At 40.3% G+C, this 27,991-nt stretch overlaps 1 protein-coding gene across 1 annotated transcript; it reads left to right on the plus strand.

Annotated features, from left to right (window-relative positions):
- Positions 1 to 631: 631 nt before the first annotated feature.
- LOC124138819 (bone morphogenetic protein 2-like) lies at positions 632 to 27,977 on the plus strand. Its single transcript, XM_046505704.2, has 5 exons — positions 632 to 2,181; positions 20,607 to 20,749; positions 23,842 to 24,001; positions 25,833 to 25,997; positions 26,536 to 27,977. Exons 1-5 carry the CDS (start codon positions 1,866 to 1,868, stop codon positions 27,132 to 27,134), a joined length of 1,383 nt encoding a protein of 460 aa, XP_046361660.1. The 5' UTR covers positions 632 to 1,865; the 3' UTR covers positions 27,135 to 27,977.
- The last annotated feature ends 14 nt before the right edge of the window (positions 27,978 to 27,991 follow it).

Below are 27,991 nucleotides of genomic sequence, written 5' to 3' on the forward strand. Positions count from 1 at the left end.
CACATTAACAGAGAGACCCCAGCATATACAACGATGCCCACTTGGAGGTAATGTTTAACATTTCAATGTCCCATTGTCCCCCGCGCCTCATCTTCCCGACGGATGCAAGATACAGAGAAGCGCCATTATTTTATACCGCCAACTATGACGAATGGTTAGTGACGATCATTCAATTGAGCCACATCTATCAAGTGTGACACTTAAGGTCAGAGGCCATATCCGTTTATCACCTTTAACCTTACAATGGTGTCCTGATAAGTGAAACGTAACCTTTTATATACAACAAATTATTTTTCAAACACCCCATCGTTTTATTACTGTTATATGAGACACGGGCGAGCCTATTTCTTCAATACATCGATAAGCAAGCCTGTCTCACTACTCCAACATTTCCTCGTACACAATAGTAATATATGACCTTTCAAACCCATTGCAGTCCTACTGAGACTTATTTATCATTAGGACTCATTCATATTAATAAAATCAGGATTACACTGGGAAAACTGGCTCTTGTTTCGTTACAATCGCGGCAGCTATTCTGGGCCCTCGATCCATTACTTGGTTATAACATGCACTGCTTGATGCGGTCAACTGTTTCATTCAACTCACGAGAACATGGATTTAATCATAACCACTCGAACACGATCGTGTACGTCGTATGTCTCAGCGCTGCATAGTGCAAACGATATAACCATTCTGATGTCTTAACACTTTAAAGGTCACGCCACACACCCTGTGACAAGAAACTGCTCTCATCCCTTTCAGAACACGGATAATGGGACGATTGTGGCTCACGTAACGCTACCAGTAGATCTGTGAATACCCGCTTTTGTGGGCATATGTGTACAAAGATGTGTATCGACTCGTAGTCTTTAGGACAAGAGTCCACCTCGTCTGTTTCAAACTGGGTGTTAGTATGTACCTTAGATCGAGTAGGAGTATTATTTGAAGACATTGGACTGTAAGGATATGTGTGTTTCATTCCACACGTCGAGAGGAGGCGAGGCCTAAGGGTGGGACGGGTGTGAACGCCGAAGGACGGACTACGGACGTTTAGTGTTGTAAACGGCTAGAAATCGTCTGTGATGGTACTTGGAAATTTCCCTGTGGACAATTACCTTGATAAAGTGAACACAGACTTTTGATGACAAGTGAGGGAAAGAGTTGTTTGAAATCTGATCATATCGAGATTGAGGTTATAGAAGAATCGCTACAAAGTGTTTCGGTGGACCGTGAAGACAAACCACGCAGGCGAGGCAGGCAGTCTGAGCCTAGCAAGTTGAGTTGAGTGGCATTTGCCACTGGGAGTGAAACGGGACAGTAACTCCCTCTCATGTCACAGCGCTACCCTAGCTGATAATACTGAGTGGAGGGATAGAGTTAGAAGTCGTGTCTTCCCTACAAGGTCGTGCAGGAGGTTTACCTGGATTTCTACCACGCGGATATTAGCAAAGCAGGTGCGTCGACATCACGAGACAGGTGTGCTTGTGTCGGAAACAGGCTGCATGAATATCTGTCACACAGCAGACGACACAATGAGAGAATATTACAGGAAAAATCAGCATCGCATCACAGTCGGGTGCCTCCGTGGGCCACAAGTATAGTGTCACGAGAGCTGTCACTCTGACTCTTTCAATTAATCCACCCATAGTTTGTGTACGGCTAGTGCTACTTGTTGGCACGACTGTGTTCTCGTGTAATCAGCTTAGTTTAATATTATGAAGGTGCGAATAACTTAAAACTAGTGGTGTTTACACGCGGGATTACCGGCTTACGTGTCAATCAGTTTGGAAGAGGCAGACGACATCCTAGCAGGTGGCTGCATTCTACTTAGTGTTTTGGCTTCAAACTTGGGACTCACAAAGATGGAGAATGTCGTCTGCGACAGACTGACTGGCGCCAGGTCGTCAACCATTGCTCGGATTTGGTGTGCGATGTTTCTATACATAATGGTCACCAGGATTGTTGGGGTGGATGGACTTACCAAACGATCTCGTCCAACAGACGCTATTGACAGGTTGTCAAAAGTTTTTGGAATTTCTAAAATCCCAGCACGAATATTTCATCGTTCACCTCCTCAGTATATGACGGAGCTGTATAATTCTATCACAGAAACTGGAGGTCTGACAACCAAGGCTGGACCTTATAATGCAGATGTTGTGCGAAGCTTCCCTGACAAAGGTAGGTCTAATTATTTATCATCTAATGACATTTACTAATTAATTTTTTTATTAATTATCCATCCAGACAAGATATCAAGGCAACCTACATATTTTCATGATCTAGTAACTTCAAATGATTGATTTTAAATAATAAACTAAAAATACTGATGCGCCTTAACAATAAGTTTTAGATTTCATATCAATTTTTAACACGACTTCTAACGTTTTTATCTAAACTATTAACGGCCTCCGTTGACTTCAGAAGGTCAAACCCGAAACATGCCAACCAACACGCTCCGCACAAAAAAAGATTTAATAAAATAGTCATAAAAAACTGTCGAATTTGGAATTAAGATTTCAATTAACAAGTACGAGCATTCGGTTTTAGAATTTCGCGAACTTTTTAAATAATCCCCATTCGACTGTATGTAACGTCCCCTCCTGCTGTCTGAACGTGTAGCGATATATTCAATTGAAGTCGTCATGTCTTCAAGCATGTCCAGTCAACACGGTATCTCAACATGTCACGAACCTTACACATGTTGGAGTGGAAGAGCGCACACAGATGTGTGTGACTAGGTGCAACAGCATACAACACACAGATGAAGCTTATGACATAGACAATATCTGGCTGCAGTGGGAGCACTGTGTGTAATGTAAAGCGCTTGGGGACTTGGATACAAACAAATCGAAAATAAATGGTTATTAAATATAGACACTCGTGTGACGAAATAATTTAGCTCTTGGGAACATGTAGACAGTGGGTTTGGTTGGCTGGACGCTAGGGACACATCTTCTTAAGAAAACAGAACTGTTGTTGAAAGACTTAAGGTGGGCTTCAGTAGGTGTTGCACTGCGCTTGTCGTGGGAGGTGGCCATGGATGACTTGAGAACATAACGAAGCCAGTGTGTACGCTTGATGTAGATTGTTGTAGCTACAACTAGTCTGACCAAGTGGGGGTTGTTTAGGGTACATACACGGGTAGAAAGTGCACACGTTTGTATGAACAAGTCCGGCCAGTGTTAAGTATGCACATGCTCGGTAATTTAAGTATATGTATACGACTCTCGAAACGCGTGAGAAGGCCAAGAAACACAAGGCGTTGTTCAACGCAGCCAGATTATGTAAAACGATTAGGTAGATATATAGATCTTAACAACTGTGTACCATCATATACAGTGTACGTGTGTCAGAAATAGGTTGTGAAGCGTGGCTGCATGGCATGTGGTCCTGCAGGGAGGGTAGTGCTTCTTACTCTAATGTCTCTGATACACCCACTACCACTTTAACATTACTTGATACAATCAGTACTAGTTTGTGTAGTGCATGACCAGACCATGCTTGTAAAACATTGAGCGAAGTTATGTCAGGGCTTATCATATATTAAATGATATAAAGTGTGTTTTCAACCCAGTTAAAATGTGGACAATGCACAGTGGGTGTGATTGGGACTAGTTGAATGGATCTCACATTCTTCGCATTCTGTAGAAAGTGAGTGTGCTACTTCGTTAAGGTTCGTTCTAGTCATTGACACCATCTACCCGCCCGCAGCTTTCACACATATACTTCCATCAGACCAAAACAAATTGTCAGTGTGTTCGTCACATTAGCTGGTCATACGTGGAGAGGTTTCTTTTTAAAATTAAATGTTGCTCCTGAACTAGAAAACTGTTGCTTATAAACTAGAAAACAGAAGGCAGGATTCCCCTAATCTGGTGGAAGCAGTTCACACGTGTTTGTTTTATACTGTAAAAATGCGTTGAGGATGCATAAACATATTATCTTTGACGTTTGTAGAACCAGGATAGAATGGTTTTAACACCAAGGTGGAAATTTGAAGCATAAAATGATAAAATGTACTCACTAAAACTGGTATCTATATAGAAATACAATTGCTTCAATTCCGACGAATAATACTTTTCTTGTTTTGTCGCCTGATAGTGTAACATATAATGCGAATGTGAACGTATTTAGATCTTTATTTGTATGTTACGATAAAGTTGGTATGCATTCGCTGGTATGAATATTTTAGTGTTTAATATTTTTTGTATTTATTTCATGACAATGGTCAAATAAGAACACCGTTCCATTGGAAATGAATCTCCCAATGAATCTACTATTACGGTTTTTTTTGTTAGTAAGTTTGCATTTTTCAGTTTGCCACAGGCAACCCCACATGATATTAAACCTTTAAACTCCCCCGAAACTCTAGTTAACATATGTGAATGAAGGAGTAAGCATATACTCCGAAACTTTGTGTTCCTCATAATAAAGAAGTTGACATCCATAAATTCTCTTCCTTATGTGTATCACTTCTAAATGCCTTTCAAAGACCTGATATGACAATGAAGCTTTTGAATATACATTGAAATGTAATAAAACCATAATCTTAGAATGCTGTTTAACATTTCACCCCCCAAACACCTTAAACAAATACACAGAGGAGACACTAGTGGTCTCACTCACTCAATCAACGTGTACAGGCACTTAACTCAAGTGCTCTACAGAGGCCATTAATGACAACATTTTCAACAGTCACGGCGTGTGTGGTACTGTGGTGAATTTCTTCCAAGAGTAATATTCAAACCATATGACTAGATCTTGCAATCAAAGAAGTGTATAATGGTATTGCGGCATTGTCCATAACACTTAGCCACAATGCATGATGGTATCCATAGTGAGGTACTGGTGTTTGATGGTATGGCTACATTGTCCATGGTACGTAGCCACAATGTATCATGGTATTCATAGTGAGGTACTGGTATTTGATGGTATGGCTACATTATCCATAGTACGTAGCCACAATGTATCATGGTATTCATAGTGAGGTACTGGTATTTGATGGTATGGCTACATTATCCATAGTACGTAGCCACAATGTATCATGGTATTCATAGTGAGGTACTGGTATTTGATGGTATGGCTACATTGTCCATGGTACGTAGCCACAATGTATCATGGTATTTCTAGTGAGGTACTGGTATTTGATGGTATGGCTACATTATCCATAGTACGTAGCCACAATGTATCATGGTATTCATAGTGAGGTACTGGTATTTGATGGTATGGCTACATTATCCATAGTACGTAGCCACAATGTATCATGGTATTCATAGTGAGGTACTGGTATTTGATGGTATGGCTACATTGTCCATGGTACGTAGCCACAATGCATGATGGTATTCGTAGTGAGGTATTGGTGTTTGATGGTAAAGTAAGCTAGTCTGTAACATATACTTGGCAGCCCCATACGTCATTATATAAGTTTGGTACGCGATAAATCGCAAAGAACGAAGATAATATTTAACATTATCTATTTGTATACATTAACCGTTAAACTAATGTAAATGTGATTTTGTCTTTGTGTTTAATAGCGTCTATTTGAACATCCCGGTATATGCAGACACTTAAAATTTCAGTTGAGTTATATTTCAATATATAAGATAGCTACGCGATAAATCGCAAAGAACAATGGAAAATGAATTATTACAGACATGGCAACGTTTTATCCTGCTTCTACTGAATGATTAAGCAGTTGCAACACATAAAAGTCACCTTCATGCCCCAGGAATGTCTAAATGCTCATCAAAGTCTGCATCACCTGTCTCAGGGGCGTTTAAATCATAAAACTCCACGTCACAAATTTACCACAGGGTGGGAAGCTGATTTCTATATGCAGTTGTACTGTGACAGACGGAGAGCGTCACACAGATATATACAATCAAGGCCAAAGCTCAAATGTATGATGGATAACTGAAATATATTTTTCATAACTATACGAGGGGCTATTCATCTCACTATAACTGTCAGCTGTTGTTTGAAATGTGATTTCGAACGACGTATGCTATTTCAATATTTCACGACGAAATAATTGTTTACAATTTAGAAAGTGCTGTTAATATTTCTGACACGGTAATAAACCGCCCATTTCACGGTTAAAGATATACGTCCGGATTAGGGAGCCCTAGAAGAAAAAAATCACCGAGAAAGATCTGGTGTTATTATTATCAGCCATTCGATTCGGCCGGTTTTATGTATGATAAGGTGTCATCGTGTTGCAAAAGCCCGACAATAAACGGGGCATATTATGCTGCACCTTTGAGGTAATTTAAGGAAAATTAGAGACTTAATATTAAGAGATGTGGGCAGCTGAGAAAACGTAAGCTCTTCCATCAGGGCAATGCGCCAGTGTACAATAAGATCAGTCATTGCCATGGGTACCATCCACAATCTCCTGATCTGGCTCCGTCAGACGTTCATCTGTTCCCAAACATTAGGAAGGCTCAAGCCGGAATCTATTTCGACTCGAACCATGGTGTCGTAGAAGCTGTAGAGAACGTTTTGACAGACAAGAGAACGATTTCTACAAGACTGGGATAAAATCCCTCCAACATTGTTTGCAAAAGTGTATCCACGTGGAAGGGGATTACATTGAAAAATAATCATTGAAAAATCATTTCAATGTCTTAACGTCAAGTCTTTCTGTGTGAGGCTCAGAATTTATCAAGCAACCCTCGTATCTTGCATCCCTATCAACTATGACAAAACATCGGATACTCAGTTCCTGGTCGTACTGACAGGTCACATTAACACTGAGCAAAATCGCCCCTGTTCCAAAAGAACAAAATAACGGTATTTTTGTGGTATTTACCGCATATTTTATTAACTAAAGATAAATGTATGTTTTGGGTTTGTGAGCGGATAGTTAAGTATTCATTGTTATCTGTCATACTGTGCGAAAGAACAGCCATCGAAATCCATTTCAAAACCTAGATGAACTTTTGAAATCAGTTTCCTTTTACCGCCGCGCTGCTCATTTAACAGAAAGAATACTTCCTTATGGAATATAAAAATCCCCACTTCTTGCAATACTGTATTGTTGATATTACATACCTGTGAAATGCACAATATATCACTGACAGCCATCGGCTGGTTATCTATTAATTTCACCTTGGCGTAGATACTCTTTCACAAGCCATGAACACAAAATAATTACTTTTTGATAATTCTTTATTGCAATAACTTGAGAAAAGATGCGCGTTTTAATTTGTTTTAAACTTTTGACACGATGAAATATTCAACATACACGTATGTCTTAAATATCATATATAGGTACGTTTTGCTTTTAGAATGTGTAATATTAAGTATACATATGGTATACATCTGGGTTAGAATTGGTCTTCAGCAACCCATGCTTGTCGTAAGAGACTAACGGGATCGGGTGGTCAGGCTCGCTGACTTGGTTGATGCATGTCATCGTATCCCAACTGCGTAGACCGTTGCTCATGATGTCAATCACTGGGTTGTCTAGCCAAGACTCGACTATTTACAGACCGCCGTCATAAAGCTGAAATATTGCTGAGTGCGGCATTAAACAAACAAACAAACAAACAAACAAACAAAACATATGTCCAGGCACGAGATACGCAAACTGGCCGTTGATATTATAATACGTTTCTAAACGTGGAAATATTCTGTAGATCTTTTTTCACCCTTTGATTGACCTATGTCCATCACGCCATTGTAAACTTCATGTTCATTCACAGTTGTATCTGCGGTGACCATTATTTCGAACAAATGAAATGACAAGGGTAAAAAAGGTGACAAGCCTTTCGCCTTTGCACTGTTGCGTCATTCTGTGTTGGCTCTGACATTGGCGGTGTCATCGCTGATTTTCAGTGACCCATTCATATAATTTCACAGCTATTTTTCCCTTTACACCGAATGGAATCTGTTTCGGCGTATAATCAAGACTGTTATTCTCTTGCATTGACGTTTTATATTTATATAAAAGACAAACTGAATCACTATTAGGAGATTGTGAGATAGATATGATAAGTTAAAATATATAAGGGTGGAATAACACTAGCGGCAGTGGTGTAGTTAGACGAGAAGTATGATTTTGTTTTGGCAAAGTTACAAAGTGATGATAGGGATGAAGCCTTAAAAAATAATCCTACGCTTCACCCCAATCATAAATTTGTCACCCTTGTTTGTATGTTGGCTTTTTTAATCTCTGCACAGTGTAAAATTAATGCGTCACCAAATTAATGCCAATACCCACTCTCCAAAAATGCCCATGAAATTAATGCGAACAACCCTGCTTTTGAACTATAAAACTAATGAGCAAAGTGATTACAATATGTAATTCTTATCTGTATAACTAAGTCCAATATAGTCGTTGATCAGTTAATGATGAAGGCAGCATCATCTGTACCGAAACGTCGCACTGCAATACATAAGCCAACTCGTGTTTAATGGTACGATGTGTCTGTTTATTGATTTGACGGGGAATATCTGCCTAAACTATAATTGAAAATACTTTTGATAGATGGGTGAAAAGATTAATGTTGGGTATAAATAAGTCTATGAACGGAAGGATGTTTATGCGTAACGGGTGGACTTTGTGACGCTTGTGTGGAACCTCTTATGTGAACGACAGAAGCTCGCGCGTGGATTGAGTGAGTATTTCAGTTTTATCATGGTGTGTCAGCTTCGTGTGGGAGGAAAGCCAAAAGGCATGCAGGTCTAATACGTTTTTCAGGTAAGTGAAACCCACGCGCACTGGTATTGGATTGACAATGGATGAATGAAGATGTATGTGAAGTTATGGGTAGAATGGTGGACATTTTAAAGGATGGGTTGATGAATGAACGAAATATGTAAACTTTCTTAAGCTTGGTATAACCAAATCTAGTGACAACGATTGTCAATATAAGCCGGAGCTTGCCCGATTCAATCATCTACACGCCCCCTCCTCCCTCTTCCGCCATCCCACCCCGCTACAGGAGTATGATGGACACACAGTGAGTCGGGAGTGTATTGCGTAAGTGACCAATGGTGGTGGACCACCTCATTCGGTGAGTGAGTATCGTTTTAAGCTACAACCAGGAATATATTCTAGCTATATCACAACAGTAGTATGGCCAATCGGGGCCAGATAAGCAAGATGATGAAGGTATGAACAACGACCCGCGACGCGTGTTTCAGCATACTACGACCAGCATAGACACACGTTGTACACCACCAGATCCCATTTAGCCGGACAAGAATGGACCAAGGGGCCTCGTCTGTCAAGTTTTAAAAAGTTTCGCGCGTCTCTAAAATTTCAATTTCCTACCATCTATAAGTTGATGTAATAGTACGAACAGCGGCGTAAAACGGCATTCATTTGTTTAACTGTGTGGACGTTTTACCACAATTACACAAACACGCAAAGAAGCTGGATATGAGTCAGTAAATGTACAAGTCGTGAGTGATTCAGATAGGGTACCCTACGAAATGTTTCAACAAACAGACGTCGTCTTAAACAAACTCATTTCAGCCTTCCAACCACAACTGTACATCTTCATATTTATTTTCTTCTCCCGTACACGACGCCAGCGCACTGATAACTTAATTGAAACTGTGTGAGTTGATCTTCCCCTCCCATCTCCTCGTACTGATCGTGAAGAACGCCGGGATCAAAAGTAGTCCCGGACTGAGATTAGCCGACACTGTTCGCCCTTTCTTCTCGACACCCGTATCCATATCAACAGGCCGGCTACGGGGACAATAGGGATGCCTCGTCTGTCAGTGCGAGGGCCTTCACATTCGCCGTGTTTAGAAACCCACGTTTTTAACACTGCGATGATAGGAGTATCTTTACTAGAAGGGGTAGGTTTGTAGGGAGACCAAATAACGCCGCGATCAGTGCTTGCATGATATTCTAGCCTATAAGTGCGTTCAGATAAGACACGGAAGGCATGGGAGTATCTGTGCTAGGAGGGGTATGTTTTAAGGGAGTTCAAATAACGCCGCGATCAGTGCTTGCATGATATTCTAGCCTGTGTGTGAGTTCAGATTAGACACATGGAAGTTACAGGAGTATCGGCACTAGAAAGCTAATGTTTGTAAGGAAGTCCTTTTCTTCTTGTTTTCCCCGACAGTGCGTTGGTACTGGGGTGGCTTAAACGCATTTTAGGAAATATAGGTGCACATGTAGTGGTAGAGGGATGTGCGTGCGTGCGTACGTGCCTGCGTGCGTGCGTGCGTGCGTGCGTGTGTCTCACAGTGGATCTCTTGGAGACTTCTATCTGTGGAGCCAATATACTATGTATAAACTGCAGGTGAAAATGATGTTATGTTTTCCCAATGTGTCTGCATTTACTGCTAGAATGCAGGCGATGTGGTCACGGTTGAGTGGCGGTAACATACAGAGGTCTTTTGGGGCACAACATCAATTAACATTCAGGATTTTTACAATGGATATATATTATATTGATAAGGAAATTTCAAAACAAGTAGTATGAATAAATTTAGCCAGGCATGTGTGCCATGGGTTGGTATTACTATATAGCCGACATATTGACGATATCACACTGACGGTAGTGCAGCAGTATCAGTGGTGGGTGAAGCCAGCAAACATAGCTAATGCGTGTAGTGTGGTGTACTTATATGTCATAGTTTTCAACCAAACCTTAGGGAACATCCATTTGAGTTGTGTGGATAGGGGTGGATCTGTTTTAGAACAATCACCTTTCCCCAGCTGTGTCCAACGAACTATTTATTTAATGAGCACCATCAAAAAATCTATTCATTTTCACTATTCACACCAAATGTGGACGTGTGGGTATTTCCGATTATTTTATAAATAATTTGATTTCAGTTATTAGAAACTAAAATTGAAAAATCAAACAAACTATTCATTTTTTGCACCACTGCGAACAAACTTTGGCATATTTCTGAACAATTTATTCATTTAAAAAGATTTCACCACCTCCACGCCCAGAAATAAAATGGATGCGCCCTCGACTTACTCTAACATTATCCTGTCCTACCGTTAATATGTATCATAAGTTTAGGCTCTATAGCGCATATATTCGCCGCATGCCATTCTGGAAAGTTGTGATGAACATATCAGAAATCAGAAAACTAGAAATGAGGCGATTGTTTTATCTTATTCGGTTAAACATTAATTAGTTTTGTCGACGCCTATCACTTTCTAATAGCGATATTCTGTGCCTAATCACTATCTATGTCAAGAAGAACAAGTCGCAGAGGCCATCGTATACATTATGGTGTTCCTATCCAACTGAAATTTAATATCTGCGAGCGCAGTCATTGATTATCCATACCAGGTTGCCTGCCACTTTAGATGATGTTTCATATGAAAATGTAATGAGAATATCTCAAGACAACCTCCAACATGGTGGTGTTTTTGCTTGATATATATGATACCGTGATCGTTTTGTTTTATATCGAATATTAAATACATTGTATAGTTATCTTCTAAACGAATCGACGAGAATGTATGATACACACACACTAGTCTCTATATTAATTACTGTTAAAGTATATGCAATATCCTTGTTAAAATGTGCCCACGAGACTTTGAACCTGACTATGATGGCCTGCGCTGGATGTTTTGCTTGTTAATTTTAAACAATCCCCTTCGTGGCCCACACACTTCTGCCAACGATGCTGGAATGCCTGTATTCCACTAATGTAGATGCTTCCTTCTGGTGGTGTAAAAAGTCCTTCACAGCAGAAATGACGTCAATATCTCTTTGTGAGAGAGTTCTTTGTTCATGTTTGGGAAGAGGTAGAAATCTGACGGTGCCAAATGTGGCGAATACGAGTTCAAAGGCACAGTCATGCAATGCAGCCATGACGACAAGAGACTTGTGCACAGTCTTCCGAGTCACGTTTGTCCGTTTTCATCAACAGAGAATACCTAGTCAGAATACCTGCAAAGATATATTGCCTGGTTGTGTATTCGGTTCAAAAGCAGGGAACTTTTGTACGAAATGCATGAAAAACTGTTAAGAGTATACTAAAAAGTAACGCTAAATGTTTCAGCCTTCCCTCGTACGGTATGGATTAGATGGCATCAATAATACGTTTCTTTGAATTATTAACGTAAAACGAATTCCATAACTAGAATAATACGACTGCAAGAAACATTGTACTGCGAGTAGCTCCTGAGTATGCCTATGCCTTATAGGGAGATGGTGCTTAAGAGATTATTTTCCAGTATTGCCGTATATTGTGTAGCATACCTTTGAATCTTATTTAAAGGTTGAATGTAATATAATGTGGAGTTTTGTAGTATTGCATAATGTAGCAACAGGTCATGTTCCATGTACAGCGGCCCGAACATGCTTGTCAGTAGGTAGCTGCAACACTTCTGATGCAGCACCATATGAAGAGTGGCATACCGTGTTGCTTTTAGCAAGATTGCATCATTATCACGACAGACGAGGGAGTGGCCATTTAGGGGATCGAACTCGGTTCGCTGTAGTAACAAGAAAAAGGTTTAGCTACTAGGCTCCCCGTATTCAATACGTGAATAGTTTTTAGTTGCATTTCCTATAAATATACTATTGCCTTTCTACCAACCCTAACTGTGAGATTGAAAACCAAGTGTTCATTACAACGTTTAGCAGTTGCAGGGCAACAGTACAGCTCATGTTCCTAAATACTCTTAATAATTGAACATTTATACTCTTACTACAATTTATATTTGTTCAGTTTAGTCGTGTGTTATGCCGAAATCTCCTTTTACTTGTACTATCATATGAAATATTCATGACCTGATAAGAATTGAATTGAATCATGTCAATGGCAATACATTTAACCGGTTCAGTCACTCGCAAAAAATGGAACCATGTCATTATTGATGCAACTAAACCTAAAATAAATGTTTGTGTCAGGGCATCCAGCATGTCCAATGAAAAGATTTTCTGTGTCAAATCTGAGGCAGTTCTATTTTCAGTATTATTTTTGTCATTTGTCCTCTCCAAAATCCTCCACCTCCAGCATCAAAATAAAATGGACGCTCACTTAATGTTGCAGTGTTATTACATAGCAGTATTGTATTTGAAGGTGGTCCTGTTAGACAATTCCTGATTACATCCCATCTGGGACTCCTATAGCAGGTGCTTGTCGCCTGCCTGAGAGCTATTCCACACAAGATCCGTGATTAGTTGATCAGATCAGTCTCGCTTCAGTCCTCCCTATCAATATTTCACCACCCCTAACAAGCATTTTAAGAAAATGTCTCTTTTATTCATTAACAGTAGGCTCACAAAGCGTGATTATTTCGTTTGTCTTACGCCATTTCCACTGTTGCTGTAAGGGTTTTTTATAATGTATAACGCGTACTGATGATGTCGTATAAGCTGGCTACAGGTGAGGCACTGAAAGAACGCTGTTAACATTAAATATGTCTGAGCCATATTCTCAAGGTCTAGCCAAGGACAACTGCACCATGGAGAAGGAAGCAATCTGCCATAATAATGATGATGATGATGATGATAATGATGATGATGCGTCATACCCATGCCTTGTCAATGGATCAATGACTACTCAAATTACCTTCTCAGCTCCCTAGGTTATACATTCACATTACTATCTCTTCCTACCGGGTACCCATTCGCTGCTGGATGAAAAGAAGTGTTTGAGACGAAGATACCAGCATTCTTCATGGCCTAGCACTGTGACAACTGCTGCTACAACATACTCAGTCACGACTACAGTCACGACTACTGCCTCTTCGAATATATCTTCTACTACTACTACTACTACTACTACTACTACTACTAATACTAATACTAATACTAACTATTGGCAGGTGAAACACATTACATGTACTATGGATAACTTCTTTAACTGGCGGTTAGAAGTTGGTATGGTGAACAAGGGTGACTATTCTGTTGATATGCAACTTCTTTATTACAATGAATACATTTCAGTACCTACACCGAAACGTCGCATTCATTGTAATAAAGAAGTTGTATATCCATAGAACTGTCTCCCTTGTTTTAATGTGGAGATTGGGCTGAGGAGGCAATACATGCATCGTAACACTGAAATTTAAAATCACTTGAAGATGAAATGCAAATTAAGGGTATATAATTGTCAATGTCGTGTGTCCAGTGTGAACTATTCGCCCAGTAATAAACAAGCACTGCCGCCCAGAGGCCAGTTGGTTTGTGTACAGTGAGTGTAGCCAGCGTGGAGTACAGGTCTGGGCCACCTGGCCAGCGTGGAAGGGTCGCCCTCTGTATTGGCATCGAGTTAATCTCATGAAAACTGTTTTCACGCATGGGTCGGCCTTTGCAAACTATGAAAGCAATCGTCATTGGCGAATAACCACACACTTGCATAGCTCAGGTGTGGTACTCGAGTGTTCTATGGAAGTCGTGGGCCTATGGGAATGGTGTATTTGGAATGAAGATTCAACAACTATAAGTTGTTTTCTGTCAATTGTTGTGGGCATGGGGTTATTCAATGGGGGTTAAATGTCAGTGTTGATGGCACACACCTGAGCAGAGAGTCACCTGAGCCTATTCTGAAGATACACACCTGACATGGAAGCCCTCGGGGTACGAGGCAGCGGGCAACCTGATTGAGAGTTTCAGAAGCTCACATGTTGGGATATACATGAGTCTACGAGTCCGTCGCCTGCTCCAGAAGAAGTGTCATACCTTCAATAAAATGATTTGGGGCTAAATTTTGAGTACACACATCTAAGAGGCCAATACCTTGGTACGCGATCTAGATTCTAGGGGTGATTTGGAATGAAGCAATCTCGGCTTCTTTGGGTCTTCCGTAGGACTAATACTTGAACATTTACACAAACCCTTATAAAAGCTTCCATGGTCATTTGGTCTCCTCTCCAGGTCTCTTTATGGGTCTCATCGCGTATGTGTCCTCATATGGTCTCGTCGTGTAGGCCTCCCCAGATAGGTCAAAACCAGCAATGGAACGAGTTCCTCAACTAGTACCACTGCTACTTAAACAAATGTCATTACCTTTACTTCAACCGCCATCACTAATTCTACTACATGTATGCACATTCCGAGTTAGAATATGGTGTCTCATACTTGTCGTGCGAAGGCCATGAACTGAGTATCGTGTGGTTAGATTTCCCTGACTTGGCTGAAGGCGCGTCTTGTCGCCCCATTACGTGGATCGATGCTCATACTGATTTGTCTGGTCCAGGCAAGATTATTTATATCCCACGAGCACTCATCAACTTACAGCACTACAACTTTAACATCTACTACTGCTGGTACTTCTACTACCACTACCACCGATACTACTACTACTACTACTACTACTACTACTACAACTACTACTACTACTACTACTACTACTACTACTGCCCCGTGAAGATTCGGGTTTGAACCCACGCTTGCCGTAAAAGGCGACTAACGGGATCGGGTGGTCAGGCTAGCTGACTTGGTTGATCCCAATTGCGTGGATCGATGATCATGTTGTCACTGGATTGTCTGGTCCAGACTCGATTATATACAGACCGCCGTCATATAGCTGGTATATTGAGTGCGGCGTTAAACAACAAACAAGCAAACAAACACGCTTACCACTACCGCTACTACTACCACCACCACTACCACTAGCACTACCAATACCACTACTACTACTACCACCACCAGTACCACTACAACAATTACTACCACCAACACCAACACTTCCACTACTACCGACAAGAAAGTATTCCAAAGTGTTACTGAGCACAAGAAGTATAAATTGCCTGCTGTGTGACGCCAAGGAGAGTTTAAGCTGTATTCCCAACACCGCGATAATCCTGGGGAATGGATGGTAAACTACACACAATAGGTTCACAGCTTTGCTTTACTGCTGTGTACATGCCTAGGAAAGTGATCGGTGTTTGTGGTAGTTTAACGGGATAATGTTTTAAGTTTCTTTCCTTGCTGGGTGTTTTCCTTGTGGTTAGTTAGATTCACTTTGTTGTGTGGACGAGAATCGGGGTTGAAAATCGCGTTCCTCATTTAAATCCATATTTAAAAAGTATGTAAAAAACTACATGATCTTTGAGGCGGTGGAATCCTGGTTTGCACGAACGGTTTTATACTGAACCTGGTACCGAGACATCTGGTTAACTCGAACTCCCTTATCTGGCTATATGGAATAATATAGGTGGTCCGTTTGTCTCAAACTACGGATATATCGACCAAGAAGTATTGTCGGTCCACAGAATGTTGAATGTATCATGGTACATAATCAGTCCTGTGCCACATCACCAACGTCAGCAGTAACAACTTCTTTGGTAATGATTACATTGTAAACGTTGCAACACTGATATGCTGTCTTATAATGATAACAACTGCGAATGAATACGGTTGGATAAACATTTAATGAAATGATCGCAAATATGTCAGTGTTATCATATAATGGACACTCATTCTGTGATACTACAAAGAAATGATGATGAGCCAGTCACGAAACTGTTTTCGACAAAACATAAACATTTTAGCGTTACTTTTCTTATTGATGTCTACTTTTGTATTTTCACAGGTGAATTTTTTTAACTTTCTTTAAGTAATCCCTGTATGATTTATTTGAACGTGTCTATAAATACATGGTACATTATCACTGGATGGGAATCCCACTATGACAAACACATTTGTGTTTTTTATTCGAGCCAAAATAACCAGTTTTGTTAGATATGTATTTGAATAAAGCGTGTAAACGTTCCTTATAATGAACCCTCAATGTTCAGCAGTGACCTTAATTTGAAATATGAGTACAAAACTGAATCCAGTGATAGAATATGATATCAAACACAAACAGAAGCCCTCATAGTTTGTATGTTTTAGCCCCATAACGTTTGTCTGTCAAAAGTTGCCATGTGTTTGGAGAGACAACAGGTAAGGTGTACACGACCTATGCAATGTGAAAGTAACGTAGACTTGTAAGATGTTAACTGGTGCTATTCTCTGGGGAAATACTGCTTCAAAATTCTTGTACTGGAACAAACTCTATACAAGAAAATCCAGATCAGTGATCCCAGAGGGGACATTTCAAAAGTGAAATAAACCTTAAATGTTTGAAATGATGCTGTGAAAAATGACAACTTGAAATATCTTCAATGGATAGCTTGGATATGAATCAGCAGTTAAATAACCTCGGACACTAAAATAACAGGTTAGGTTCGCAAGAAGAATTCTAAATGCCTGTTTTGTTTGATATTATCCCTCTGTACTTCTGCCACCATGAAGTCCAAACATGACAGCCATGCAGCAACCACAATGGAAGAATTTAACTTGACAAAATTCTACTCACAAGTTTTCCTTTATATGCAAAGATGAATGAAGCCACGCCGAAGCCCTTAGATTAACGTTGCAATGAATTCTCGCCTGATTGGCTTCGCTGTGATCAGATGCTGTCGCGTTACCTTGCCAGTAACCCTTTCTGAAGTCTAAGGCACGGACTAACACCGGCGTAATGAGGCATACGTAATCATAACAAGATTGCCTACTGTCGTCTCAGTCCACGAGCTTATTCTGCCGTAGTCGTATAGGAGTGGTGTAGCGGAACACACTGGGGGGGCTCCTTGTATGAGTGTTTGACGCGGCGTTAGTTAAAGAGGGACTGTGTTCAACAGCCTGATGCCTATTTCTTGTCCGAGTACCGACGCAGGTTGTCACAATAATCTGAGAAATTGTATCTCTGTATTAAAGGCAATTATTAATTGATTTACATACATCATGAAATTTGGGTTTTAATGAATTGAATCAAACGTTTTGGGTTTCCCATTTGATCGAGCATAGGCAGCACCCACCCCTTTAAATAATAGAATAATGTACGTTTTGGAAAGTCAGTGCAGCAAAGAAAATATTCACACCAACGTTTAAGGTCCAGGCACTTCTTGTTGTATTGCTTCTGGGGTTTGTTTTATAGTGACTTGAGTGGTTGAGTATTCAGACAATGGTATGCACACGTCGTATAATTCTTTTCCTTGACTGGTTCGTATCATGGTTCCTGGTTTACATGGCTTGGTTTACCTTGTTGAACTATCAAGTATATATTTGCAGGGATCGTGTAGTTCCCTTATATATTTTTCACATCTTTTGTCACACATGGAAACATATTGGGGTTGGTTGGAGCGATTCTGTATAGTTTTGTGTGTAAATAATATCGTATACACTGGATCACATAAAGTCAGAGTGCACTTAACTATAATTGTGGGTTTACAAACAAAAGCCTCGAATTTATACTCCAAGGCAACCCCACAATAGACGACTAACGGGTTAACCTTGATACATTTACTGAATTCTTGAATGTCATGAGAAATGCACATAGTTAAAAGATAAGTAACAGGGAAATGTTTGTAGTAAGGATGCTTTCTCATACATGTACTGGCCACTGTGATGCAACTGGCACCGCAATTCACCAGTGCTTTAAATAAAGGCGTCAAGACCCTTTCCGTGTTCCTAAGAACTCAATTGTATGATTCTGACTATATCATGAGCAGGTGTTTATGAATCACAATCAAACAGTGATGATACCAAGAGTTCGTGAAAAGGTGAGCGTATTCTGCCCCGTAGGTGGCACCCATCACAAACACACGCAAAGGCAGGTCAATTGTTCACCTAAATAACACGGGAACATATGGTACCCAAGACAACCATACCGAAACTGGACAAACTCTTATAAGACGTAATGCTGATAGATATGCTTGCTATTGAAGGAAATAATGATTTCATAGTATACCACGCCGCCGTCAGGCACACCAGTGGTTGACAGCATGAGCACCGATTCACACCGTAAGATATCAACCAGGTCACACATTAAAGCCGCCCATCCTCTTCTACTGTGGGTTTATTCTCCTCTAGGGGATGTATGTCAAAAAGATAAATTAACTATTGACATGGTAGATGAATATTACCAAAATCAAAACTGAAAAAAACGTAGACACACATTTTGTGGCAAAGTAACTTGCCTATATCTCATTTTGCAAATTCCCTGCAACTCAATATGATTTCCAACTGACGCCTGACATTACGTTTACAACCAAGAGATGTTTACTTTAGTGTTTTCCCAACATAGTTATAGATGGTCTTTATGGGTAACGTCGAAATATACAAACACTCGCACGCAAGCATGGCTTCTTTCATCTCACACTCCTCTATGCACATTTTATTACGGGCCAGATAGAAGTGTGTAAATATCACATAGTATCGTATTACGTTTACAAATCCCGTTTTAAAGGTGGGGAACTACTCATCGTGCCTAATCATAGACGCTATTGTTTAAGAAATGGTGTGCGGTGAAGCACGGCAGTCGTCTATCTATACAATTTATCATGATCAAGCTTCTCAGAGGCGTGCTCCTTCTACTACATACACACCACTCAACCTTTGATAGGGATATTCCTATTGTCCGATGAAACACCAAACGGATTATATTTCCTTGGGTGTTATTGGCCCAGAAAGGCTTCCATATATATGAAAACCTATTGACATTTACGTCTTACTATGATATGAACAGTCTTGTGTAGGAACATTGATCAAAAGTCGATTATTCTAGACACCCAAAACGACCATCGATCAGCTGTTATAAAGACAATACTATTTTTCATATTGAAAAGAATTATGTGACTGCAACAGTGATTGACATAATTGCACCCAGGAACTGGTTTTATGAGTGAGTGTGTGAGGGGTTTAACGCCGCTTTGAACTGTATTTCAGTTCTGTCACGGCGTGTCATCTTAATGTGAGAAGAAAGCCCGAAGTAATGCAGGCCTCTGACGTTTACCAATTTGATGAATTATGCATACGATAATACAATCGTTGCGTTGATATATAAATCAGCATGTGCCTGGCAGAGGTTTTATTATATGATGTCTCTCCTCGAAAATTCCTTACATTTTCAAACACATATACCACTATAGTAATATAAAACAATCGGGTATTCATTAATTTCTTTTGAGTAGTATATATGAGTATGTTAATAAAACTCTTGATACATACATACATACACACACACGCACGCGCGCGCGCGCACGCACACACACACACACACACACACACAATGAAGATTACAATATGCAGATAAAATTATGTTACATGTTTAACATGAATTGGGGGTATATTTACACATGTGCATAGACATACAAGTTTTTTAGCAGGTATCGCCATTTCCTTATAAAGCGGCTTACATTAATTATTACTTCTGCCCACACATCTCTCTCTAGTTCCATAAAACATTCTATTGGACTTCCACCAAGTAAAAACGCAAGAGTAACATCATCATCTTTCTGCCAGATCTTAACAAAAACATTTACATCCAGGATATCACACATGTACTGTTGGCTTGTTTTCCACTAAAAATGCATGTTGCTCACTTCCTCTAAGACACTTGAATACGTCGGGCTATACGTGACCTTCACCTCGTTAGGATGTTCCTTATCGTGTTCCACTATTTGAAGCATTTACATTCCACGAATATTTGAACGTGGATCATTAATATGCATAGTGGTTATATAGGCTGGCGTCAAATGATGTCTTATGACATTTCATCGTAAAAACTGTATATTTGGTGTATAAAATAAAAAAAGTATTTGTAGCCTTTTAAGATTGTATTTGTATACACATTTAATCAGAATTTGTTTTTTATTCATATCATTTCAGACTCCGTACACCGCATGCATTTCCACTACAACGTGTCGCAGTACGGAGAAGAGGGGAGCCTTCTCGAGGCGGAGTTTCATATTTTTAAAATGAAACCGAGGCCATCTGAGGAAGCAGAGATGAAGCCTACACATCTGATTGAGGTATGGGTTAGTTCTTGTCACTCGGGTTCACTCGGGTACACTCGGATCTCCTCGGCCGAGACCCTCCCTCGACTTAGCATAGTATACCAGATCCCGCGTTGCATCATTGCCGGTTGTTTTTTTTCAAAACAGGACACTAGAAATAGATGTATTTTTTATTAAATAGGAACAAGGTGACAAAAACACCTTGAAGACTTAGGTTATGTTTATTATTGCCGCCAGGTCGTTGTCATATGTGACAGTAATGGCTCACAACTTGTTCCCATATGAACTCCTCGCATTGTTGGTCGGAGTGACGTTTGTGTGATTGAGACGAGCCGAATGCTCTAACTGTCCTACGTCTATTAAATAGCAACGGCGTAGGGTACGATTACATACCACGTAATTAAAACGGTGACACATTGTTGACACCACATCCTGTGTTAGTTGACTATTCCGACAAGATAAATAACCAACAAAAATGTTCGCATTTACATATTAAACAAATCATCAGATGAAAAAAACAACCCAACCCTATGCTTGTAATAAAAAACGATTAAAGAATATATTAATTTGCAAGAACGGAAAGGAAGATTGTTTTACCTGTGACCTATATCATTTGAACAAGGCCATATTTGGGCATTAAACTAAATTATTTCACTCTTCTACAGCCAGCCAGTTCAAGGACAGTTTAGTGACGTTTCGAATCTCTCTCCTTAAAATATCGATTGGTGACAACCTGCAGTACTGCAATGTCCCTATCAGGTGCTAGTCTGGCCAAAAATATAATTCATGATATAAAATAGGGCAAAGATGAAATTAATCATCACGTTAACAGGATATCAATTATGTCAAAGTGTTATCCCTTACTTACTGTCATGGGTGATCAGATATCTACTGTAACCTTGCATTGTGAAACAGTCCACGCACATATATGCACGCATGCACATACGCACGCACGCATGCACATACCATCAAGATGAGGTATCAAATCCCACCTGCTTATTCGGTTGTTATTTTTGTTGTTATTTGGGTCAGTGCTTCAAGGCAGACATGAAAAGGAAAAACACCTTCTTTTCCTCAATATAAATTTTCAAAAAGATCTCAGGTCGCGGATATATCGATTTATGATACATGTATTCATTTCTCAAACAGTAGTGTTTATTACATGTAAAGGTTCACAGAAGGAAAAGGATACCGTTACAACGACTACATTAGCAGCTTGAATTGATTTTTTACACCAGTATTACCGACATGAAGTATTCATGTCTTTCATGTACAGCAGGTACTTTCAGAAATGCCCATCCATGGTCCTCGTTTCAAGAATAAATTGGTTGAGCCCACGGATAGTGTGACATCAGACCCGTGAAGAATAGTCTTCAGCAACCCATGCTTGCCGCAAGAGGCGACTATGCTTGTCATAAGAGGCGACTAACGGGATCGGGTGGCCAGGCTCACTGACTTGGTTGATGCATGTCATCGATCCAATCGCGTGGATCGATGCTAATGATGTCAACCACTGGTCCAGACTCGATTATTTACAGACCGCCGTCATATAGCTGGAATATTGCTGAGTGCGACGTTACACAACAAAAAAACAAACAAACACAGAGTATCATACAGTATCATGTGTGGTTTACTGTAGGTCAAAATTAAACTTTTGCATTTAAGAAATCATAGACGAAGGGGATGTTTCAGCAGTATCAAAGGGAGGTCTTTTAGTCGGTTCCCTCGACCCTGAGATGAAAGCATGATTAGTTTATATATAATGTTATCTGTCAATGAACAAGGAACATTACTTATCGAAAGCTCTTCATCAGACCACGTCATATTCATAACTATGGTTTTGATTCCTTGAGTAGTTCAGGGAACCCCCTCAGTATCCTAGTTCGGTGGATCGGTGTAGTGACCGTCTAAGTACAAATGGACGCTACCCGTACCCATGACCCGTCAATCTGGAAAGTTGTTCTAGGACTGTGGGAAGTACCGTCCGCCGTAACGAGTGTAGCTGTAAATATATAATGTCAACACCAAAGAATAATAAATCTCGATTATCTGTCGAAACAAGTCCCCACTGGGTAAAAGGCAAACTATTAGTGAAAATTGTATCAATGGATCACTGGCAATCAGCGATGGCACCAGACGTCCACGCAAAATACATGTATACACTTCAATCTCATTAAAATCAGATCTTAGTTCTCGCAACCGTTAAATAAAGATCTGAGGATATCCCATTAGACCGATCAGAGCGTCGCCTACCAGATCATGAAAGTGACAGTCGGAATGTGATTTCCAATGATGCAACCTCGAAAACTTGCACACGGAGTATTCCGAACGATAGTTACGGGCTTAACGACTGAATGCACACGATCTAGACCATCTATTAGCAATTCCAGAATGTTCTTTTGTTCAGGTTTCAAATTTTTAATCGAGAATTTGTCAAAATATGTTTTGAAGCGTAGTCGCCAATTTGAAATTAGTGCCGTAAAGCCAGAGAAAGCTGCCATTTGATTGGCTAATATCGACTTCTTGTCAGTCATTCCATTGATCGGTCAAAGTTCGCGCAAGGTCGGTCCGACGTGACCCATAATGGGGTGTCCTCAAATCTTTGTTTAGCGGTAGCGAGAACTAAGATCTGATTTTAATGAGATTGGAATCGTAAATGGGTTCATTTCTCAGATACTGACGGTGTTATAATGATAGTCATGAAACCAAGGTTAATTTTTGCGTTAACATGGAAATGCTTATAGAAATATAAGACATTCAGACATAAGAGTGCCTCATTTAATTTGCCCGAAACGAATCGGCGTTTCCTTGATACTGCCGTAACAACAAGTGTTTTGGTTAAGGGATTCATCTCAAATTACAGTCATTTATTCATTGTTCGTCCTTTCGTTATCAACAAGTTCATCGTCAACAGTGCCCTGTCTTGTCCACAAGGCGTTCTTGTATCCCCGATGCTTGTAGTGTTTACAAGTTCGTGAAGTACTGACGATGTTCTATGATCGAGTTTAAAAAGACGGCATTTGTAAGGAACACATTACATGTACCTCTTTATTTTCATTCTCGTGAAACACAAAACACTACAAAGAATCTGTTTTTGATCATTGCAGATGAAGATCTATCAAGTTTTGAGTATGGAAGAAATGTTTCAACCAAAAGGACTGCGACTTCTGGATGCCAGACGAGTCAGCGCGCATGTACATGGTTGGCAGAAGTTCCGTGTCAAGCGAGCCGTGGAGGCTTGGTTGAACGACACCACAACAAATTTTGGTAGGTACAAATCCATTGTGTTGTTGTTATTGGTCCAAATGACGATAGAGAATCTTACCAACGTTGATTTTTTAAACAACACATGCTGATTAATGTCCTTAAAGGGGGACTAACTGGCATTCAACGCTTCAGTCAGCTGACATGTACACCTGAAAACCATATATTTACATGTAAAATAGCCGTCTACGAAACACTTGTTTTCATTTACTAAGTGACACACTTTTGAAACACTATGACTATCTCTTCCGCTGCTTCCTATGCCGCTAAGCATCAGGGCGGTGGGGTAGCCTAGTGGTTCAAGCAGTCGCTCGTCACGCCGAAGACCCGGGTTCGATTCTCCACATGGGTGCAATGTGTGAAGCCCATTCCTGGTCTCCCCCGCCGTGATTGTTGGAATATTGATTAAGGAGGCGTAAAATCATACTCACTCACTGACACTTAGGATCATATGATAACGACTGAGTATTTGAGTCTGGAAGATTATATGATCCTCTACTTGTTCTACTTGTTTCAGTAGGTATTGGTGGTATCATTGACATCTATCAAACTGAGATCAATATTATGTGCCATTTAAAATAAATATATAAGTTCAGGATGTATGAAATAAAGAAGCGTTGGTGCTTAACCTTTCTCAGGTGTATACATCACATAGCAGTTGATGATTACACATCAAGAATATGTCTCAAATCGTTGACCTCGAGGGGCATTGTCTAATTGAATCTGTTGGCTTGGATGGTAACATATGAAGCTTACCTAAGGCTCATCTAACTCGGTGGCTATGTGATGTAGATGCATACGGCGATAAGACTTGATCTCTCATAAGCTCTTGCGCTGACTGAGGAGCTGGTATGAAGTAATATAAGCCGTTATAGGCAAAGGGGAAATGCATCGTATCGTAAAGGATGTAACAACTATATTACTACATTCTTACTACAATTCTTGATATTTATTCGTTGTGAATAAGTATTTTGAGAGGAATTATCTGGTTACCAACTCTGATTACGTTTGGCTTCCTGCATCTTACATGATGCTTGGGAATATGACTATTTCAAACGATCCAGGATTTTATATTACACGCGCGATTAACATGTTTATAGGGGCGTATCGCGGTAGTGGTAATATGCAATCTGTGTCAAATTGGGCTTTCCACCATAGCCGACTTGGCGTGATGAAACTGAAATATGTTCAAAGCCACGCATGAAGCCGAAATAGCCCGGAATCGGCAATTAGATCACGGTCGATTAGTTGACGTCTCAAGTTATGAAACATGGCAACCAAGAGCAAAAAAACACGCGTGTTAAACTACTAACTCCACTGAAGTCGGAAATTGTCAGACATTGTTGGGCACTGTAACCAAAAGTTAGACGTCGGAGGAATGACTTCCCACAAATACCTCAACGCATGTCTGAAACAATGAAGCATGGTTCTCATGGCCAACACGCTGGTGTCGGAATGGTGTCACTGAGAAAGAGTTTAGTTAATGCTCATGTATCTGAATGGAAAGACCCTTTAAAATTTCGCAAAGTATTTTTGTTTGCAAAAACACTGGAAGTTAGCCGGGGTCTTGGGGAGTATTTGATTAATGCGTATATTGGAATGGCGTGTATCACAAAAGTGACCACTGACTTAACGAAATCCTCGGAATTCCGCTGATCCGTGGCAAATGTTCATACCTGAAAAACGAGTGATAGGAAGAATGCCTCTTTTATATTCGAGCAATGTCACGGAGTTGAACAACAAGTATCCTGTCATGTCAGTGGTGTGTCCTGTAATCTCTATGTTATGTCCTTTGATATCGATTATCTATTAAACATTATATCTGTATATGTAGGTCTACTGGTAACGACGACGTCTCTTCACGGTCACCACGTCAACGGCAGTTACATTCGCTTCGCCCAACGCAACGAGCACCACGACAGCAAGCAGCCCATTTTGGTGGTATTTACCGAGGAACATCTTCAGCGACATCCTAACTTCATCAAGCCGGAGGATGCCGGTACGTCATCACGGGGTGGGAGTGTGTGTGTGGGTAGATAAAGAGGGATTATGACATAGTTGACTGTGCCAATATTATCCTGTCGACACCTAAAACATCTTTTGAAATTATTAACGCAATTGTCTTTACTTTAGTGATGCGTGTTTAAACTACACAAACTGTCATTATTCATTACTGAGCAAGTTAAGTAACTGTCTGTGACATATTTGTTGGTGTAACGTTATAATTAGATGTGCTTCGTCTCAATGAACGTACTCATATTAAATTATTAGGCATATTCCCAAATCAGTTCGGTTACTGTTATTTCATGAATCAAAATTGGAAAAAAATACATTTTTGAGTTCAGTGTAACAATAAAGAGGGTTATAGAACACACACACACACACACACACACACACACACACACACACACACACACACACACACACTTAACCTTTAAAGTTAGTTATAATTGGAAAGGGACACAAGGTATTCAATACTAATGTTTCGCGCATAATACTCGCATTTCTACAACGGACAACATCTCTTTGTCATTCAGAATACCTCGAGATAAAGCGGGACATCGAGGCGCGGGAGCAGGAGAAGGTGCGTCGGAAAGAACTCATGATGAGACGCAAGGCTCTCCGCTTCCTCAACGAGGGTCACAGAGCAAGGATGATGGGGATGAACCCTGCCCAGGAGGATTCCAGGATCATGTCTGCACTTAAACAAAGCCAGGGGGGAAGGGGGAGAACAAAACGAAGCACAGGCCAGTCTAGCCGGAAAGGGAATGGTAGAAAGAAAAGAACGTTCGACATGATCAGTCGGTACAGGAACCGTAGGACATGTTCAAAGCAGCAAATGTATGTTGATTTTGATGAAATTGGTTGGTCTGGGTGGATTATATCGCCCAAAGGATATAACGCCTATCATTGTACCGGGGAATGCCCCTTCCCGCTTGGACAGAGTCAAAAACCAACCAACCACGCCACCGTACAGAGTATTGTTCATGCGTTGCGAGTTGGAAAGGATGTGGGGACGCCTTGCTGTGTTCCAAACAAGCTCTATTCAATCAGTTTACTCTACTTTGACGATGATGAAAATGTTATCCTCAAGCAGTATGACGATATGGTTGCCGCTACGTGTGGTTGTCACTAGTGAGATTCACAACAGGACCTTCCTGACCGCCAGTGCTAAACAGCGCCATGTTGGACAAGCTGGAGTTGTCTCCCATGACGTATGACGTCACGCATTTCAAAACGACACACTTGGAACGCTGTACCGAAACATGGCGCTAAAAAGCCAAGGGTATTCATCTCATGGAAGACTGATTTAAGTGTTGCGGAAGGATTAGAAACGTGCACAAATTAAAGACCTCGGTTAAGTTACAGAAGAAAGGATTTGTAGAAGGTAACCGTATACTACCTTTAGCCATGGTCTGGTCAATGTATACCTATCTCCCAACATCTGGTTCCAAGAATGTGTTAAATCAGCGAATGTTAGTGGAAAACATTCATACAGTTGTGCCCTTATTGGTTCTGGGAAAAAAACGAGCATGTTACCATGTTACCCTGCATAGATTGAACACTGTTTGCTGCAATGTCTGTGCTTCAGTTACCGCAGAAACCATTTCCCTCTTCAGGTCGGTGCATTCGATCAAATGTTCACGGTTCGAATAACTATTAACATACATTTCGAACGGGGTTTTGTATGTGGACATATATATTTCTGAACAGTTAATATGTTTGTGAGCCGAGGGGTTATTCGGCAGTGAGATCGTGTTGACACTTCGGGGACGCAAATTCAGCTTAATAGTGCTATTTCGTTCAATGTGAAAGATTTTTGGTTGAACTCCAAACCCGAAGGTATTTAAATGCTTGTTTTGTACATATGTACATTAATGTAAATGTGTCAAAGTTAATACACACGTGTCAGCACTGTACATATTACCATACTCACATGAAATACACCTACATGAAGAATAAAAGTATGTAAACAGTAGCCCAACGTTGTTT

This window comes from Haliotis rufescens, unplaced genomic scaffold (assembly GCF_023055435.1).
Source record: "Haliotis rufescens isolate VD_foot unplaced genomic scaffold, xgHalRufe1.0.p SCAF_40, whole genome shotgun sequence".
Lineage (NCBI taxonomy): Eukaryota > Metazoa > Mollusca > Gastropoda > Lepetellida > Haliotidae > Haliotis > Haliotis rufescens.

Excerpts from the sequence above, each read along its gene's own strand:
- LOC124138819 (XM_046505704.2), top strand. The coding sequence starts at position 1,866 with ATGGAGAATGTCGTCTGCGACAGACTGACTGGCGCCAGGTCGTCAACC. Across the intron at positions 2,182-20,606 it reads GCGAAGCTTCCCTGACAAAG|ACTCCGTACACCGCATGCAT; the intron begins GTAGGTCTAATT and ends ATATCATTTCAG. Across the intron at positions 20,750-23,841 it reads AGCCTACACATCTGATTGAG|ATGAAGATCTATCAAGTTTT; the intron begins GTATGGGTTAGT and ends TGATCATTGCAG.